Source organism: Oncorhynchus mykiss, chromosome 4 (assembly GCF_057628025.1).
Source record: "Oncorhynchus mykiss isolate SJ-2025 chromosome 4, ASM5762802v1, whole genome shotgun sequence".
NCBI lineage: Eukaryota > Metazoa > Chordata > Actinopteri > Salmoniformes > Salmonidae > Oncorhynchus > Oncorhynchus mykiss.
In genome coordinates, this window is record NC_143025.1 from 93,000,463 (window position 1) to 93,022,444 (window position 21,982).

A 21,982-nucleotide genomic window follows, 5' to 3' on the forward strand; every position below is an offset into this window, starting at 1 on the left:
TTTTTCCGCACTATTGGTTAGAGCCTGTTAGTTAGCATTTCACTGTGAGGTCTACTACACCTGTTGTATTCAGCATTTCACTGTGAGGTCTACTACACCTGTTGTATTCAGCATTTCACTGTAAGGTCTACTACACCTGTTGTATTCAGCATTTCACTGTGAGGTCTACTACACCTGTTGTATTCAGCATTTCACTGTCAGGTCTACTACACCTGTTGTATTCAGCATTTAACTGTGAGGTCTACTACACCTGTTGTATTCAGCATTTCACTGTAAGGTCTACTACACCTGTTGTATTCAGCATTTCACTGTGAGGTCTACTACACCTGTTGTATTCAGCATTTCACTGTAAGGTCTACTACACCTGTTGTATTCAGCATTTCACTGTGAGGTCTACTACACCTGTTGTATTCAGCATTTCACTGTCAGGTCTACTACACCTGTTGTATTCAGCATTTAACTGTGAGGTCTACTACACCTGTTGTATTCAGCATTTCACTGTAAGGTCTACTACACCTGTTGTATTCAGCATTTCACTGTGAGGTCTACTACACCTGTTGTATTCAGCATTTCACTGTAAGGTCTACTACACCTGTTGTATTCAGCATTTCACTGTGAGGTCTACTACACCTGTTGTATTCAGCATTTCACTGTGAGGTCTACTACACCTGTTGTATTCGGCGCATGTGACAAATTTTGATTTGATTTGAAAAGTTTCCACAAATATTATCATCTTAGCTATTATTGCAGGACTTTGAATGTGAGAAATCACCTCACCAGTCAGTCGATTGTGTACATTACACATTCATATTGCACTGTAACAGCTTAACCTATGGATGTGGAACCCATGAAATGGGGTTATCAGCCAACTCCTGTGTATCCGTTTTGAATCACTTTCAATTGGGGACCTTTATTTTGAAGGCGAACCGCAAATTCCACTATTGTTGTTCTAATCCTTATTGGAGACAGCTTCACACAGGTCCATGACTTCGTGTATGTGATCGGGGATTTCTATTGGAGAATACATTTTTTTTTTGTGCATATCTTCAGATTAGATTACAGAGTTTTAATTGTCACATGTACAAGGTTACAGATGTAATTACAGGGTACAGTGACATTTCTTGAAAGCTGAGCTGCAACAACGCAGGACAAAGTGAAATAAAACAATAATAGATAATAGTAATATATACATATTAAGAAGTGTGCAGTGATAAATGTTCATTTGGGTTGGGGGGCGACAGAGTAAACATACAGTCTTTGTTATTAGGCTTTTGATTTTATAACATAGATATTACATTTGCAAAAGTGCATGAACTCTTATCTGCTGTTATTACGTCATACAACTATAGACAATCAATGTCCTGTAGTTGATGTGACTGATTTCCACACACCATTAGTGTAGATTGTAAAACAAGCTCTTCTATAGAGACTTCTGATCACTTGACGTTTTCTACACATCTGTGATTTTGTAGACTGGCGTACAAAGGAAGGTGGGTTTATAATTACACAATAAGAAGTTCAACCAGTTTACTTGGTTTGGACAGAGTTGTACCGCACCGGGCATAGACATCATTAAAACTTCTAGTTTAGTTTTTATATTTGGTTGAGTTGAGTTGTCAACTAACGTGAATTAAACGTGAAAATCAACAAAACACGGAGCCATGTCATTGGATTTATATATATTTTTAAATGGGGTAAAAAAAAAAAATAATAAATAGACAAAATTCGTTTACCTCGATAAATGTTTGCAAATCCAATACATTTTCGTCATCACGTAGATTCGTTTTATTATGACGTGGCAAAAACGTTGCTTCAACAAGTTTTTTTTTGCCCAGTGGGACGTTTTTGGGCTCGTACAGAAATCCAAGGGCAGACCTGCAGTTTTTCTATTGGTGTGTTAGAAACATGGAGGCGGATCTTGCCCGAGCACCTCTGGTCAAAAACAAGTACCGTGTACTGTACCAACTGGAGGACGAGCTGAGTTGTTTTTAAAAAATACTACTCATTTACTATTATTTAAAAATGAGGAGAATTACCGCTGCAAATGGACGGGTTTAGATAGCATTCAGGGCACTCTATGTTGATCCGGTAAGTGATTATTAATACTGCGAATCAATCAATCATCAGATTCAGATATGAATCAATATCTCAATTAGTTCATACCCCTGCACATCGACTCGGTACTGGGACCACGTGTATATATCTACGTTATCATTACTCAGTACTTATTGTATTATTACGTGTTATTACTTGTTATTTCTCTATTTTCTCTCTCTCTCTGCGTTTCTGGGAAGAGCCCGTCGGTAAGCATTTCACTGTTAGTCTCCACCTGTTGTTTACCAAGCATGTGACAAATAAAATGCGGTTTGATGTCATCCCGAGTCGAGACATGTAGTCCGGGGAAGCCTAATGTTTTGGAACGGGACTGTACTAGTTTACTCTCGTCTATCCTCGTCTAAAAGATATGTGGAACGTCTTGTCAACAACGCAGCCGAAGTTACGCACTGGCCCGGAGAGTTTATTTTAAAGGCGATCTTGAGTATGTTGCCCAGCCAGACCAGTAAGAGGTAAAGTAGACTGGTGTCGAGACCAGTGTGTTGTGAACAACATTAGCGTGAGCAACAATAGTGGAATCCGCGTTTCGCCTTAAAAAAAAAAACAAGTCCCCCTTTGGAACTGATGCGAACGGATGAAATGGTGTAATCATGCCACAATTGTATTTGATAATACTAAACTATATTGGAATGGTATTATATAAATGCCCCCCCCCCGCAGATCACAATTCTAAAGCCTTGACACAACTATGACGTGTCGTGGTTCTTTAACTGTGGGAAAAGCTACAATAAGAGCTACAACCATTCAGGTTTATTCTGTGGAGAAGTCTGCTGCTACTGGCTACTGCCAGCGTACACTGTAAATATAATCATCCCATTACTGGTCCGTCTATAACCCGCTAGACACATTTTCTGTGCCTTTTATTAGATGTTGTACACGTTTGCGGTTAACAGCTGAGTTGCAGTATACAGACAAAATGCAAAAAAAGGAGATTTAGATGGGAGAAAATGATCAAGGCCGTCTCTAGTCAGCCTCAAATAATCTATAATAACATCATGTAACCATTAATAACATCATGTAACCATTAATAACTATCATGTAATAATTAATAACATCATGTAACCATTAATAACTATCATGTAATAATTAATAACATCATGTAACCATTAATAACATCATGTAACCATTAATAACATCATGTAACCATTAATAACATCACTGTAATCTATAATAACATCATGTAACCATTAATAACATCATGTAACCATTAACACCATCATGTAACCATTAATAACATCATGTAACCATTAATATAGTAACATCCCTGTAACCTATAGTAACCATCCTGTAACCTATAGTAACATTCCTGTAACCTATAATAACATCCCTGTAACCTATAGTAACCATCCTGTAACCTATAGTAACCATCCTGTAACATATAATAACATCCCTGTAACCTATAATAACATCCCTGTAACCATTAATAACATCCCTGTAACCTATAATAACATCCATGTAACCTATAATAACATCCTGTAACCTATAATAACATCCCTGTAACCTATAATAACATCCCTGTAACCTATAGTAACCATCATGTAACCTATAATAACATCACTGTAACCTATAGTAACATCCCTGTAACCTATAGTAACATCCCTGTAACCTATAATTACATCCCTGTAACTTATAGTAACATCCCTGTAACCTATAGTAACCATCCTGTAACCTTAATAACATCCCTGTAACCATTAATAACATCCCTGTAACCTATAATAACATCCCTGTAACCTATAATAACATCCCTGTAACCTATAGTAACATCCCTGTAACCTATAATAACATCCCTGTAACCTATAGTAACATCCCTGTAACCTATAGTAACCATCCTGTAACCTATAATAACATCCCTGTAACCTATAGTAACCATCCTGTAACCTATAATAACATTCCTGTAACCTATAGTAACCATCCTGTAACCTATAATAACATCCCTGTAACCTATAGTAACACCCCTGTAACCTATAGTAACCATCCTGTAACCTATAATAACATCCCTGTAACCTATAGTAACATCCCTGTAACCTATAGTAACCATCCTGTAACCTATAATAACATCCCTGTAACCTATAGTAACATCCCTGTAACCTATAGTAACATCCCTGTAACCTATAGTAACCATCGTGTAACCTATAATAACATCCCTGTAACCTATAGTAACATCCCTGTAAACTATAGTAACCATCTTGTAACATATAATAACATCCCTGTAACCTATAGAAACCATCCTGTAACCTATAATAGCATCCCTGTAACCTATAGTAACATCCCTGTAACCTATAGTAACATCCCTGTAACCTATAGTAACCATCCTGTAACCTATAATAGCATCCCTGTAACCTATAGTAACCATCCTGTAACCTATAATAACATCCCTGTAACCTATAGTAACATCCCTGTAACCTATAGTAACCATCATGTAACCTATAATAACATCCCTGTAACCTATAGTAACATCCCTGTAACCTATAGTAACCATCCTGTAACCTATAATAACATCCCTGTAACCTATAGTAACCATCCTGTAACCTATAATAACATCCCTGTAACCATTAATAACATCTCTGTAACCTATAATAACATCCCTGTAACCTATAGTAACATCCCTGTAACCTATAGTAACCATCCTGTAACCTATAATAACATCCCTGTAACCTATAGTAACATCCCTGTAACCTATAGTAACCATCCTGTAACCTATAGTAACATTCCTGTAACCTATAATAACATCCCTGTAACCTATAGTAACCATCCTGTAACCTATAGTAACCATCCTGTAACATATAATAACATCCCTGTAACCTATAATAACATCCCTGTAACCATTAATAACATCCCTGTAACCTATAATAACATCCCTGTAACCTATAATAACATCCTGTAACCTATAATAACATCCCTGTAACCTATAATAACATCCTTGTAACCTATAGTAACATCCCTGTAACCTATAGTAACCATCATGTAACCTATAATAACATCCCTGTAACCTATAGTAACATCCCTGTAACCTATAGTAACATCCCTGTAACCTATAATTACATCCCTGTAACCTATAGTAACATCCCTGTAACCTATAGTAACCATCCTGTAACCTTAATAACATCCCTGTAACCATTAATAACATCCCTGTAACCTATAATAACATCCCTGTAACCTATAATAACATCCCTGTAACCTATAGTAACATCCCTGTAACCTATAATAACATCCCTGTAACCTATAGTAACATCCCTGTAACCTATAGTAACCATCCTGTAACCTTAATAACATCCCTGTAACCTATAGTAACATCCTTGTAACCTATAGTAACATCCCTGTAACCTATAGTAACATCCCTGTAACCTATTCCCTATATAGTGCACTACTGTTGACCAGAGCCCTATTCCCTATATAGTGCACTACTTTAGACCAGAGCCCTATTCCCTATATAGTGCAGTACTTTAGACCAGAGCCCTATTCCCTATATAGTACACTACTTTAGACCAGAGCCCTATTCCCTATATAGTACACTACTTTAGACCAGAGCCCTATTCCCTATATAGTGCACTACTTTAGACCAGAACCCTATTCCCTATATAGTACACTACTTTAGACCAGAGCCCTATTTATTACACTACTTTAGATCAGAGCCCTATTCCCTATTTAGTGCACTACTTTAGACCAGAGCCCTATTCCCTATATAGTGCACTACTTTAGACCAGAGCCCTATTCCCTATATAGTACACTACTTTAGACCAGAGCTCGAAGGCTGTGTGTTGTTCTGGATGGCTCGAAGGCTGTGTGTTGTTCTGGATGGCTCGAAGGCTGTGTGTTGTTCTGGATGGCTCGAAGGCTGTGTGTTGTTCTGGATGGCTCGAAGGCTGTGTGTTGTTCTGTATGGCCCCGATAACTAGCAGCAGCGACAACAAACTGCCATGTGGTGAATCGTGTTGCTCATTTCAGCTCATTTGATCTTGTTCTTGATACCATGTCTTGTTTTTAAAAATCAAATCAAAATGTATTTGTCACATACACATGGTTAGCAGATGTTAATGCGAGTGTAGCGAAATGCTTGTGAAATGCTTGTGAAATGCTTGTGAAATGCTTGCGAAATACTTGTGAAATGCTTGTGAAATGCTTGTGAAATACTTGTGAAATGCTTGTGAAATACTTGTGAAATACTTGTGAAATGCTTGTGAAATACTTGTGAAATGCTTGTGAAATGCTTGTGAAATACTTGTGAAATGCTTGTGAAATACTTGTGAAATACTTGTGAAATGCTTGTGAAATACTTGTGAAATACTTGTGAAATGCTTCGAGGTGTTTTGACTGATGTCACGTCATTTACTTATGTAAATGAGATATTTCTGTATTTAATTTTCAATAATTCTAAGAACCTGTTTTCACTTTGTCATCATGGGGAATTGTGATGTCATTATGGGGTATTGTGATGTCATTATGGGGTATTGTGATGACATTATGGGGAATTGTGATGTCATTATCGGACTTGTGTGTAGAATCCATTTTTTAATTCAGACTGTAACACAACAAAATGTGGAATAAGTCAAGGGGGGTCTGAATAATTTCTTGAAGGCACTGTATGTAGTTAATGCCCGTAATCGTCTTCTTCAGCCTGAAGGCTGTAGTTCTGTAAATATATACGATTGATAGCAAAATAAAAAAAAATAAATTGTTGTGCCTGTGTAGCAGATGCAGATTTCTGAAACTCAATACTCAGCCTGAAGTGACACCCCTTGTGTAAATTAAGGCCTTTTTCAGTGGCGCAAGGGTTGGAACTCTTGAGTTGGAACTCCTGAGTTGGAACTCTTGATGGTTGGAACTCTTGATGGTTGGAACTCCTGAGTTGGAACTCTTGATGGTTGGAACTCTTGATGGTTGGAACTCCTGAGTTGGAACTCTTGATGGTTGGAACTCTTGAGTTGGAACTCCTGCGTTGGAACTCTTGATGGTTGGAACTCTTGATGGTTGGAACTCCTGAGTTGGAACTCTTGATGGTTGGAACTTGAGTTGGAACTCCTGAGTTGGAACTCTTGATGGTTGGAACTCTTGAGTTGGAACTCTTGATGGTTGGAACTTGAGTTGGAACTCCTGAGTTGGAACTCTTGATGGTTGGAACTCTTGAGTTGGAACTCCTGAGTTGGAACTCTTGATGGTTGGAACTCTTGAGTTGGAACTCTTGATGGTTGGAACTCTTGAGTTGGAACTCCTGAGTTGGAACTCTTGATGGTTGGAACTCTTGAGTTGGAACTCCTGAGTTGGAACTCTTGATGGTTGGAACTCTTGAGTTGGAACTCCTGAGTTGGAACTCTTGATGGTTGGAACTCTTGAGTTGGAACTCCTGAGTTGGAACTCTTGATGGTTGGAACTCTTGATGGTTGGAACTCCTGAGTTGGAACTCCTGAGTTGGAACTCTTGATGGTTGGAACTCTTGAGTTGGAACTCCTGAGTTGGAACTCTTGATGGTTGGAACTCTTGATGGTTGGAACTCTTGATGGTTGGAACTCTTGAGGAGGGCGGCATTGTGAGTTGGGAGATGTGGTTCTACAGCGTGACGTCCATCTGTCTATTGATGACGATGATGTTGAGATGTTATATGTTCATCCTCCTCTCCTCTCTCCCACCTTCCCCCGACCCCAGAGTCCGTAGGAGGTGATGAATCCCCCAGCTGAGATGTCCCCTCCCACCGCCCCTGTCGCCACAGAGACACGGAGCATGATCTCTGACCCGTCCCACCTCGGAACTCTGGGAAGTAATGTCCGCTTGAAGGCAGCCACACCTAACAGCACAGGTACTGAGTCGCACGCAGACGCACGCATGCACACGAACGCACGCACGCACGCACACACACACACACACACACTCCCACTCGTAGCTGCTGTACCGGTACCACCTGTATATAGCCTCCACGTTGACTCTGTACCGTAATACCCTGTATATAGCCTCCACATTGACTCTGTACCGTAATACACTGTATATAGCCTCCACATTGACTCTGTACCGGTACCCCCTGTATATTGTCTCCACATTGACTCTGTACTGGTACCCCCTGTATATAGCCTCCACATTGACTCTGTACCGGTACCCCCTGTATATAGCCTCCACATTGACTCTGTACCGGTACCCCCTGTATATAGCCTCCACATTGACTCTGTACCGGTACCCCCCTGTATATAGCCTCCACATTGACTCTGTACCGGTACCCCCTGTATATAGCCTCCACATTGACTCTGTACCAGTAACCCCTGTATATAGCCTCCACATTGACTCTGTACCGGTACCCCCTGTATATCGCCTCCACATTGACTCTGTACCGGTACCCCCTGTATATAGCCTCCACATTGACTCTGTACCGGTACCCCCTGTATATCGCCTCCACATTGACTCTGTACCGGTACCCCCTGTATATAGCCTCCACATTGACTCTGTACCGGTACCCCCTGTATATAGCCTCCACATTGACTCTGTACTGGTACCTCCTGTATATAGCCTCCACATTGACTCTGTACTGGTACCCCCTGTATATCGCCTCCACATTGACTCTGTACCGGTAGCCCCTGTATATAGCCTCCACATTGACTCTGAACCGTAATACCCTGTATATAGCCTCCACATTGACTCTGTACCATAATACTCTGTATATAGCCTCCACATTGACTCTGAACCAGTACCCCCTGTATATAGCCTCCACACTGTATATATCCTTGCTATTGTTATTTCACTGTGAGGTCTACTACACCTGTTGTATTCAGCATTTCACTGTGAGGTCTACTACACCTGTTGTATTCAGCATTTCACTGTAAGGTCTACTACACCTGTTGTATTCAGTATTTCACTGTAAGGTCTACTACACCTGTTGTATTCAGCATTTCACTGTGAGGTCTACTACACCTGTTGTATTCAGCATTTCACTGTAAGGTCTACTACACCTGTTGTATTCAGCATTTCACTGTGAGGTCTACTACACCTGTTGTATTCAGCATTTCACTGTGAGGTCTACTACACCTGTTGTATTCAGCATTTCACTGTAAGGTCTACTACACCTGTTGTATTCAGCATTTCACTGTGAGGTCTACTACACCTGTTGTATTCAGCATTTCACTGTAAGGTCTACTACACCTGTTGTATTCAGCATTTCACTGTAAGGTCTACTACACCTGTTGTATTCAGCATTTCACTGTAAGGTTTACTACACCTGTTGTATTCGGCATTTCACTGTAAGGTCTACTACACCTGTTGTATTCAGCATTTTACTGTAAGGTCTACTACACCTGTTGTATTCAGCATTTCACTGTAAGGTCTACTACACCTGTTGTACTCAGCATTTCACTGTAAGGTCTACTACACCTGTTGTATTCAGCATTTCACTGTAAGGTCTACTACACCTGTTGTATTCAGCATTTCACTGTGCGGTCTACTACACCTGTTGTATTCAGCATTTCACTGTGCGGTCTACTACACCTGTTGTATTCAGCATTTCACTGTAAGGTCTACTACACCTGTTGTATTCAGCATTTCACTGTAAGATCTACTCTACCTGTTGTATTCAGCATTTCACTGTGAGGTCTACTACACCTGTTGTATTCAGCATTTCACTGTAAGGTCTACTACACCTGTTGTATTCAGCATTTCACTGTGAGGTCTACTACACCTGTTGTATTCAGCATTTCACTGTGAGGTCTACTACACCTGTTGTATTCAGCATTTCACTGTAAGGTCTACTACACCTGTTGTATTCAGCATTTCACTGTGAGGTCTACTACACCTGTTGTATTCAGCATTTCACTGTAAGGTCTACTACACCTGTTGTATTCAGCATTTCACTGTAAGGTCTACTACACCTGTTGTATTCAGCATTTCACTGTAAGGTTTACTACACCTGTTGTATTCGGCATTTCACTGTAAGGTCTACTACACCTGTTGTATTCAGCATTTTACTGTAAGGTCTACTACACCTGTTGTATTCAGCATTTCACTGTAAGGTCTACTACACCTGTTGTACTCAGCATTTCACTGTAAGGTCTACTACACCTGTTGTATTCAGCATTTCACTGTAAGGTCTACTACACCTGTTGTATTCAGCATTTCACTGTGCGGTCTACTACACCTGTTGTATTCAGCATTTCACTGTGCGGTCTACTACACCTGTTGTATTCAGCATTTCACTGTAAGGTCTACTACACCTGTTGTATTCAGCATTTCACTGTAAGGTCTACTACACCTGTTGTATTCAGCATTTCACTGTAAGGTCTACTACACCTGTTGTATTCAGCATTTCACTGTCAGGTCTACTACACCTGTTGTATTCAGCATTTCACTGTAAGGTCTACTACACCTGTTGTATTCAGCATTTCACTGTAAGGTCTACTACACCTGTTGTATTCAGCATTTCACTGTAAGGTCTACTACACCTGTTGTATTCAGCACTTCACTGTGAGGTCTACTACACCTGTTGTATTCAGCATTTCACTGTAAGGTCTACTCTACCTGTTGTATTCAGCATTTCACTGTGAGGTCTACTACACCTGTTGTATTCAGCATTTCACTGTAAGGTCTACTACACCTGTTGTATTCAGCATTTCACTTTGAGGTCTACTACACCTGTTGTATTCAGCATTTCACTGTGAGGTCTACTACACCTGTTGTATTCAGCATTTCACTGTAAGGTCTACTCTACCTGTTGTATTCAGCATTTCACTGTGAGGTCTACTACACCTGTTGTATTCAGCATTTCACTGTAAGGTCTACTACACCTGTTGTATTCAGCATTTCACTGTAAGGTCTACTCTACCTGTTGTATTCAGCATTTCACTGTGAGGTCTACTACACCTGTTGTATTCAGCATTTCACTGTAAGGTCTACTACACCTGTTGTATTCAGCATTTCACTGTAAGGTCTACTCTACCTGTTGTATTCAGCATTTCACTGTGAGGTCTACTACACCTGTTGTATTCAGCATTTCACTGTAAGGTCTACTACACCTGTTGTAGTCAGCATTTCACTGTAAGGTCTACTACACCTGTTGTATTCAGCATTTCACTGTAAGGTCTACTACACCTGTTGTATTCAGCATTTCACTGTAAGGTCTACTACACTAAAAATTAGAATGTGCAAATATTGTACAATCCAGGTGTGCAAAGCTCTTAGAGACTTACCCAGAAAGACTCACGGCTGTAATCGCTCTTAGAGACTTACCCAGAAAGACTCCCGGCTGTTATCACTGCCAAAGGTGATTCTAACATGTATTGACTCAGGTGTGTGAATATTTTGTGTGGACTGTTGATGAAAAATAACAATTTAATCCCACTTGTCAACTAATTGTGGGAAAATCCCAGGGGGTGTTAAGTACTTTATGAAGGCTCTCTGTTTAACAATACCATGCTAAACTATGAAGTCTGATTAACAACTTAAATACACAGGAATATCACTATGTAGTTTCCCAAACCTTTCCTCTGTCTGTGTGTGTGTGTGCGTGCGTGCCTGTAACCATATCAGGGAGTGTGTGTTGTGTATCAGTTAGTGTGTTATCCGATGTTCTCTCGTCCTGCCTGGCACAGGTGATAGTGCTATCACACCACACACACACACACACACACACACACACACACACACACACACACACGCACACACACACACACGCACACACACTGAGGAGAGGTTTGCTCGGTCTTGAAACAGTGTTATTAGTCTGTGTGTTTACCTATGGCCTGTTAACCCTTCTATTGTGTGTGTGTGTGTGTGTGTGTGTGTGTGTGTGTGTGTGTGTGTGTGTACTTATGGCCTGTTAAACCTTCCCCTACTGTGTCGGTAAGACGGCTTTAGTCCAGGAATCTGGGGAGGGGAATTTGAACATGAATGAACACATGAAGAGGAATGTACCAGAATAACGTTTTCCCAGACATGTCAAACCTCTCCCCATGACCCCAGACATGTCAAACCTCTCCCCATGACCCCAGACATGTCAAACCTCTCCCCATGACCCCAGACATGTCAAACCTGTCCTCCAGGACCCCCAGACATGTCAAACCTGTCCTCCAGGACCCCCAGACATGTCAAACCTGTCCTCCAGGACCCCCAGACATGTCAAACCTCTCCTCAGGAACCCCAGACATGTCAAACCTCTCCTCCAGGACCCCCAGACATGTCAAACCTGTCCTCCAGGACCCCCAGACATGTCAAACCTCTCCTCCAGGACCCCCAGACATGTCAAACCTCTCCTCCAGGACCCCCAGACATGTCAAACCTCTCCTCCAGGACCCCCAGACATGTCAAACCTGTCCTCCAGGAACCCCAGACATGTCAAACCTGTCCTCCAGGACCCCCAGACATGTCAAACCTGTCCTCCAGGACCCCCAGACATGTCAAACCTGTCCTCCAGGAACCTCAGACATGTCAAACCTGTCCTCCAGGACCCCCAGACATGTCAAACCTCTTCTCAGGACCCCCAGACATGTCAAACCTGTCCTCCAGGAACACCAGACATGTCAAACCTCTTCTCGGGACCCCCAGACATGTCAAACTGCTCTTCCAGGACCCCCAGACATGTCAAACCTGTCCTCCAGGACCCCCAGACATGTCAAACTGCTCCTCAGGACCCCCAGACATGTCAAACTGCTCCTCCAGGACCCCCAGACATGTCAAACCTGTCCTCCAGGAACCCCAGACATGTCAAACCTCCCCCCAGTACCCCCAGACATGTCAAACCTGTCCTCCAGGAACCCCAGACATGTCAAACTGCTCCTCAGGACCCCCAGACATGTCAAACTGCTCCTCAGGACCCCCAGACATGTCAAACCTCTCCTCCAGGAACCCCAGACATGTCAAACTGCTCCTCCAGGACCCCAGACATGTCAAACTGCTCCTCCAGGACCCCAGACATGTCAAACCTGTCCTCCAGGAACCCCAGACATGTCAAACTGCTCCTCCAGGACCCCAGACATGTTAAACCTGTCCTCCAGGAACCCCAGACATGTCAAACCTGTCCTCCAGGAACCCCAGACATGTCAAACCTGTCCTCCAGGAACCCCAGACATGTCAAACTGCTCCTCCAGGACCCCAGACATGTCAAACCTGTCCTCCAGGAACCCCAGACATGTCAAACTGCTCCTCAGGACCCCCAGACATGTCAAACTGCTCCTCAGGACCCCCAGACATGTCAAACTGCTCCTCCAGGAACCCCAGACATGTCAACCTCTCCTCCAGGAACCCCAGACATGTCAAACTTGTCCTCAGGAACCCCAGACATGTCAAACCTCTCCCCATGACCCCCAGACATGTCAAACCTCTCCCCATGACCCCCAGACATGTCAACCTCTCCTCCAGGAACCCCAGACATGTCAAACTGCTCCTCAGGAACCCCAGACATGTCAAACCTCTTCTCAGGACCCCAGACATGTCAAACCTGTCCTCCAGGAACCCCAGACATGTCAAACTTGTCCCCATGACCCCCAGACATGTCAAACCTCTCCCCATGACCCCCAGACATGTCAACCTCTCCTCCAGGAACCCCAGACATGTCAAACTGCTCCTCAGGACCCCCAGACATGTCAAACTGCTCCTCAGGACCCCCAGACATGTCAAACTGCTCCTCAGGACCCCCAGACATGTCAAATTGCTCCTCAGGACCCCCAGACATGTCAAACTGCTCCTCAGGACCCCCAGACATGTCAAACTGCTCCTCCAGGACCCCCAGACATGTCAAACCTGTCCTCCAGGAACCCCAGACATGTCAAACTGCTCCTCAGGACCCCCAGACATGTCAAACCTCTCCCCATGACCCCCAGACATGTCAAACCTGTCCTCCAGGAACCTCAGACATGTCAAACCTGTCCTCCAGGACCCCCAGACATGTCAAACCTGTCCTCCAGGAACCCCAGACATGTCAAACCTGTCCTCCAGGAACCCCAGACATGTCAAACCTCTTCTCGGGACCCCCAGACATGTCAAACTGCTCCTCAGGACCCCCAGACATGTCAAACCTCTCCCCATGACCCCCAGACATGTCAAACTGCTCCTCAGGACCCCCAGACATGTCAAACCTCTCCCCATGACCCCCAGACATGTCAAACTGCTCCTCCAGGACCCCCAGACATGTCAAACCTGTCCTCCAGGAACCCCAGACATGTCAAACTGCTCCTCAGGACCCCCAGACATGTCAAACTGCTCCTCAGGACCCCCAGACATGTCAAACCTCTCCCCATGACCCCCAGACATGTCAACCTCTCCTCCAGGACCCCCAGACATGTCAAACTGCTCCTCAGGAACCCCAGACATGTCAAACCTCTTCTCAGGACCCCAGACATGTCAAACCTGTCCTACAGGACCCCCAGACATGTCAAACCTGTCCTCCAGGAACCCCAGACATGTCAAACCTGTCCTCCAGGACCCCCAGACATGTCAAACCTCTCCTCAAGACCCCCAGACATGTCAAACCTCTTCTCAGGACCCCCAGACATGTCAAACCTGTCCTCCAGGAACCCCAGACATGTCAAACCTCTTCTCAGGACCCTCAGACATGTAAATCCTGTCCTCCAGGTCCCCCAGACATGTCAAACCTGTCATCCAGGACCCCCAGACATGTCAAACCTCTCCTCAAGACCCCCAGACATGTCAAACCTGTCCTCCAGGACCCCCAGACATGTCAAACCTCTCCTCAAGACCCCCAGACATGTCAAACCTGTCCTCCAGGACCCCCAGACATGTCAAACCTGTCCTCCAGGAACCCCAGACATGTCAAACCTGTCCTCCAGGACCCCCAGACATGTCAAACCTCTCCTCAAGACCCCCAGACATGTCAAACCTCTTCTCAGGACCCCCAGACATGTCAAACCTCTCCTCAGGAACCCCAGACATGTCAAACCTCTTCCCAGGACCCTCAGACATGTAAATCCTGTCCTCCAGGACCCCCAGACATGTCAAACCTGTCCTCCAGGACCCCCAGACATGTCAAACCGCTCCTCAAGACCCCCAGACATGTCAAACCTGTCCTCCAGGACCCCCAGACATGTCAAACCTCTCCTCAAGACCCCCAGACATGTCAAACCTGTCCTCCAGGCCCCCCAGACATGTCAAACCTCTCCTCAAGACCCCCAGACATGTCAAACCTCTCCTCAGGACCCCCAGACATGTCAAACCTGTCCTCCAGGAACCCCAGACATGTCAAACCTGTCCTCCAGGACCCCCAGACATGTCAAACCTCTCCTCCAGGACCCCCAGACATGTCAAACCTGTCCTCCAGGACCCCCAGACATGTCAAACCTCTCCTCCAGGACCCCCAGACATGTCAAACCTGTCCTCCAGGAACCCCAGACATGTCAAACCTGTCCTCCAGGACCCCCAGACATGTCAAACCTGTCCTCCAGGACCCCCAGACATGTCAAACCTCTTCTCAGGACCCCCAGACATGTCTAACCTGTCCTCCAGGAACCCCAGACATGTCAAACCTGTCCTCCAGGACCCCCAGACATGTCAAACCTGTCCTCCAGGACCCCCAGACATGTCAAACCTCTCCTCCAGGACCCCCAGACATGTCAAACCTCTCTTCCAGGACCCCCAGACATGTCAAACCTGTCCTCCAGGAACCCCAGACATGTCAAACCTGTCCTCCAGGACCCCCAGACATGTCAAACCTGTCCTCCAGGACCCCCAGACATGTCAAACCTCTTCTCAGGACCCCCAGACATGTTAAACCTGTCCTCCAGGAACCCCAGACATGTCAAACCTGTCCTCCAGGAACCCCAGACATGTCAAACCTGTCCTCCAGGACCCCCAGACATGTCAAACCTCTTCTCAGGACCCCCAGACATGTCAAACCTGTCCTCCAGGAACCCCAGACATGTCAAACCTGTCCTCCAGGAACCCCAGACATGTCAAACCTCTTCTCGGGACCCCCAGACATGTCAAACTGCTCCTCCAGGACCCCCAGACATGTCAAACCTGTCCTCCAGGAACCCCAGACATGTCAAACTGCTCCTCAGGACCCCCAGACATGTCAAACTGCTCCTCAGGACCCCCAGACATGTCAACCTCTCCCCATGACCCCCAGACATGTCAAACTGCTCCTCAGGACCCCCAGACATGTCAAACCTGTCCTCCAGGAACCCCAGACATGTCAAACTGCTCCTCAGGACCCCCAGACATGTCAAACTGCTCCTCAGGACCCCCAGACATGTCAAACCTCTCCTCCAGGAACCCCAGACATGTCAAACCTCTCCCCAGTACCTCCAGACATGTCAAACCTCTCCCCATGACCCCCAGACATGTCAACCTCTCCTCCAGGAACCCCAGACATGTCAAACTGCTCCTCAGAACCCCAGACATATCAAACCTCTTCTCAGGACCCCAGACATGTCAAACCTGTCCTCCAGGACCCCCAGACATGTCAAACCTGTCCTCCAGGACCCCCAGACATGTCAAACCTGTCCTCCAGGAACCCCAGACATGTCAAACCTGTCCTCCAGGACCCCCAGACATGTCAAACCTCTCCTCAAGACCCCCAGACATGTCAAACCTCTTCTCAGGACACCCAGACATGTCAAACCTCTCCTCAGGAACCCCAGACATGTCAAACCTCTTCTCAGGACCCCCAGACATGTCAATCCTGTCCTCCAGGACCCCCAGACATGTCAAACCTGTCCTCCAGGACCCCCAGACATGTCAAACCTCTCCTCAAGACCCCCAGACATGTCAAACCTGTCCTCCAGGACCCCCAGACATGTCAAACCTCTCCTCAAGACCCCCAGACATGTCAAACCTGTCCTCCAGGCCCCCCAGACATGTCAAACCTCTCCTCAAGACCCCCAGACATGTCAAACCTCTCCTCAGGACCCCCAGACATGTCAAACCTGTCCTCCAGGACCCCCAGACATGTCAAACCTCTTCTCAGGACCCCCAGACATGTCAAACCTCTCCTCAAGACCCCCGGACATGTCAACCTCTCCTCAGGACCCCCAGACATGTCAAACCTATCCTCCAGGACCCCCAGACATGTCAAACCTCTCCTCAAGACCCCCAGACATGTCAAACCTCTTCTCAGGACCCCCAGACATGTCAAACCTCTCCTCAGGAACCCCAGACATGTCAAACCTCTTCTCAGGACCCCCAAACATGTCAATCCTGTCCTCCAGGACCCCCAGACATGTCAAACCTGTCCTCCAGGAACCCCAGACATGTCAAACCTGTCCTCCAGGAACCCCAGACATGTCAAACCTCTTCTCGGGACCCCCAGACATGTCAAACTGCTCCTCAGGACCCCCAGACATGTCAAACCTCTCCCCATGACCCCCAGACATGTCAAACTGCTCCTCAGGACCCCCAGACATGTCAAACCTCTCCCCATGACCCCCAGACATGTCAAACTGCTCCTCCAGGACCCCCAGACATGTCAAACCTGTCCTCCAGGAACCCCAGACATGTCAAACTGCTCCTCAGGACCCCCAGACATGTCAAACTGCTCCTCAGGACCCCCAGACATGTCAAACCTCTCCCCATGACCCCCAGACATGTCAACCTCTCCTCCAGGACCCCCAGACATGTCAAACTGCTCCTCAGGAACCCCAGACATGTCAAACCTCTTCTCAGGACCCCAGACATGTCAAACCTGTCCTACAGGACCCCCAGACATGTCAAACCTGTCCTCCAGGAACCCCAGACATGTCAAACCTGTCCTCCAGGACCCCCAGACATGTCAAACCTCTCCTCAAGACCCCCAGACATGTCAAACCTCTTCTCAGGACCCCCAGACATGTCAAACCTCTCCTCAGGAACCCCAGACATGTCAAACCTCTTCTCAGGACCCTCAGACATGTAAATCCTGTCCTCCAGGTCCCCCAGACATGTCAAACCTGTCATCCAGGACCCCCAGACATGTCAAACCTCTCCTCAAGACCCCCAGACATGTCAAACCTGTCCTCCAGGACCCCCAGACATGTCAAACCTCTCCTCAAGACCCCCAGACATGTCAAACCTGTCCTCCAGGACCCCCAGACATGTCAAACCTGTCCTCCAGGAACCCCAGACATGTCAAACCTGTCCTCCAGGACCCCCAGACATGTCAAACCTCTCCTCAAGACCCCCAGACATGTCAAACCTCTTCTCAGGACCCCCAGACATGTCAAACCTCTCCTCAGGAACCCCAGACATGTCAAACCTCTTCCCAGGACCCTCAGACATGTAAATCCTGTCCTCCAGGACCTCCAGACATGTCAAACCTGTCCTCCAGGACCCCCAGACATGTCAAACCGCTCCTCAAGACCCCCAGACATGTCAAACCTGTCCTCCAGGACCCCCAGACATGTCAAACCTCTCCTCAAGACCCCCAGACATGTCAAACCTGTCCTCCAGGCCCCCCAGACATGTCAAACCTCTCCTCAAGACCCCCAGACATGTCAAACCTCTCCTCAGGACCCCCAGACATGTCAAACCTGTCCTCCAGGAACCCCAGACATGTCAAACCTGTCCTCCAGGACCCCCAGACATGTCAAACCTCTCCTCCAGGACCCCCAGACATGTCAAACCTGTCCTCCAGGACCCCCAGACATGTCAAACCTCTCCTCCAGGACCCCCAGACATGTCAAACCTGTCCTCCAGGAACCCCAGACATGTCAAACCTGTCCTCCAGGACCCCCAGACATGTCAAACCTGTCCTCCAGGACCCCCAGACATGTCAAACCTCTTCTCAGGACCCCCAGACATGTCTAACCTGTCCTCCAGGAACCCCAGACATGTCAAACCTGTCCTCCAGGACCCCCAGACATGTCAAACCTGTCCTCCAGGACCCCCAGACATGTCAAACCTCTCCTCCAGGACCCCCAGACATGTCAAACCTCTCTTCCAGGACCCCCAGACATGTCAAACCTGTCCTCCAGGAACCCCAGACATGTCAAACCTGTCCTCCAGGACCCCCAGACATGTCAAACCTGTCCTCCAGGACCCCCAGACATGTCAAACCTCTTCTCAGGACCCCCAGACATGTTAAACCTGTCCTCCAGGAACCCCAGACATGTCAAACCTGTCCTCCAGGAACCCCAGACATGTCAAACCTGTCCTCCAGGACCCCCAGACATGTCAAACCTCTTCTCAGGACCCCCAGACATGTCAAACCTGTCCTCCAGGAACCCCAGACATGTCAAACCTGTCCTCCAGGAACCCCAGACATGTCAAACCTCTTCTCGGGACCCCCAGACATGTCAAACTGCTCCTCCAGGACCCCCAGACATGTCAAACCTGTCCTCCAGGAACCCCAGACATGTCAAACTGCTCCTCAGGACCCCCAGACATGTCAAACTGCTCCTCAGGACCCCCAGACATGTCAACCTCTCCCCATGACCCCCAGACATGTCAAACTGCTCCTCAGGACCCCCAGACATGTCAAACCTGTCCTCCAGGAACCCCAGACATGTCAAACTGCTCCTCAGGACCCCCAGACATGTCAAACTGCTCCTCAGGACCCCCAGACATGTCAAACCTCTCCTCCAGGAACCCCAGACATGTCAAACCTCTCCCCAGTACCTCCAGACATGTCAAACCTCTCCCCATGACCCCCAGACATGTCAACCTCTCCTCCAGGAACCCCAGACATGTCAAACTGCTCCTCAGAACCCCAGACATATCAAACCTCTTCTCAGGACCCCAGACATGTCAAACCTGTCCTCCAGGACCCCCAGACATGTCAAACCTGTCCTCCAGGACCCCCAGACATGTCAAACCTGTCCTCCAGGAACCCCAGACATGTCAAACCTGTCCTCCAGGACCCCCAGACATGTCAAACCTCTCCTCAAGACCCCCAGACATGTCAAACCTCTTCTCAGGACACCCAGACATGTCAAACCTCTCCTCAGGAACCCCAGACATGTCAAACCTCTTCTCAGGACCCCCAGACATGTCAATCCTGTCCTCCAGGACCCCCAGACATGTCAAACCTGTCCTCCAGGACCCCCAGACATGTCAAACCTCTCCTCAAGACCCCCAGACATGTCAAACCTGTCCTCCAGGACCCCCAGACATGTCAAACCTCTCCTCAAGACCCCCAGACATGTCAAACCTGTCCTCCAGGCCCCCCAGACATGTCAAACCTCTCCTCAAGACCCCCAGACATGTCAAACCTCTCCTCAGGACCCCCAGACATGTCAAACCTGTCCTCCAGGACCCCCAGACATGTCAAACCTCTTCTCAGGACCCCCAGACATGTCAAACCTCTCCTCAAGACCCCCGGACATGTCAACCTCTCCTCAGGACCCCCAGACATGTCAAACCTATCCTCCAGGACCCCCAGACATGTCAAACCTCTCCTCAAGACCCCCAGACATGTCAAACCTCTTCTCAGGACCCCCAGACATGTCAAACCTCTCCTCAGGAACCCCAGACATGTCAAACCTCTTCTCAGGACCCCCAAACATGTCAATCCTGTCCTCCAGGACCCCCAGACATGTCAAACCTCTTCTCAGGACCCCCAGACATGTCAAACCTCTCCTCAAGACCCCCAGACATGTCAAACCTGTCCTCCAGGACCCCCAGACATGTCAAACCTCTCCTCAAGACCCCCAGACATGTCAAACTTCTCCTCAAGACCCCCAGACATGTCAAACCTGTCCTCCAGGACCCCCAGACATGTCAAACCTCTTCTCAGGATCCCCAGACATGTCAAACCTCTCCTCAAGACCCCCGGACATGTCAACCTCTCCTCAGTACCCCCAGACATGTCAAACCTCTCCTCAAGACCCCCAGACATGTCAAACCTGTCCTCCAGGACCCCCAGACATGTCAAACCTGTCCTCCAGGACCCCCAGACATGTCAAACCTCTTCTCAGGACCCCCAGACATGTTAAACCTGTCCTCCAGGAACCCCAGACATGTCAAACCTGTCCTCCAGGAACCCCAGACATGTCAAACCTGTCCTCCAGGACCCCCAGACATGTCAAACCTCTTCTCAGGACCCCCAGACATGTCAAACCTGTCCTCCAGGAACCCCAGACATGTCAAACCTGTCCTCCAGGAACCCCCGGACATGTCAACCTCTCCTCAGTACCCCCAGACATGTCAAACCTCTCCTCAAGACCCCCAGACATGTCAAACCTCTCCTCAGGACCCCCAGACATGTCAAACCTCTCCCCAGGACCCCCAGACATGTCAAACCTCTCCTCAGGAACCCCAGACATGTCAAACCTCTCCTCGGGACCCCCAGACATGTCAAACCTCTCCTCAGGACCCACCCACTCTTCCACCAAGGCACTTGCAACTTCCTGGACATTTCTGGGGGGAATGGCCCTAGCCCTCACACTCCGATCCAACAGGTCCCAGACGTGCTCAATGGGATTGAGATCCGGGCTCTTCGCTGCTCTTCGCTCCAAATCGATCCCGCTCCAGAGTACAGGCCTCGGTGTAACACTCATTACTTCGACGATAAACGTGAATCCGACCATCTCCCCTGGTGAGACAAAATCGTGACTTGTCAGTGAAGAGCACTTTTTGCTAGTCCTGTCTGGTTCAGCAACGGTGGGTTTGTGCCCATAGGCGACGTTGTTGCCAGTGATGTCTGGTGACGACCTGCCTTACAACAGGCCTACAAGTCCTCAGTCCAGCCTCTCTCAGCCTATTGCAGACAGTCTGAGCACTGATGGAGGGATTGTGTGTTCCTGGTGTAACTCGGGCAGTTTTGTTGCCATCCTGTACCTGTCCTGCAGGTGTGATGTTCGCATGTACCGATCCTGTGCAGGTGTTGTTACACGTGGTTTGCCACAGCGAGGACGATCACCTGTCCGTCTTATCTCCCTGTAGCACTGTCTTAGGCGTCTCACAGTACGGACATTGCAATTTATTGCTATGGCCACATCTGCAGTCCTCATGCCTCCTTGCAGCATGCCTAAGGCAC

The 21,982-nt window shown here is 47.1% G+C and overlaps 1 protein-coding gene across 2 annotated transcripts in view; it reads left to right on the forward strand.

Moving 5' to 3' along the window:
• The first annotated feature begins 1,524 nt into the window (after positions 1–1,524).
• Positions 1,525–21,982, forward strand: part of slc2a12 (solute carrier family 2 member 12) — a 34,400-nt gene continuing 13,942 nt past the window's right edge. The window contains exons 1-2 of one of the 2 annotated variants that reach the window (XM_036976410.2): positions 1,525–2,088; positions 7,756–7,906. In XM_036976410.2, the coding sequence (XP_036832305.2) occupies positions 7,771–7,906 (136 nt within the window). In that variant the 5' untranslated portion in view covers positions 1,525–2,088; positions 7,756–7,770. Of the gene's footprint in view, positions 2,089–2,349; positions 2,568–7,755; positions 7,907–21,982 lie in introns of those variants that run through there. The other variant, XM_090233321.1, reaches the window with a different exon arrangement.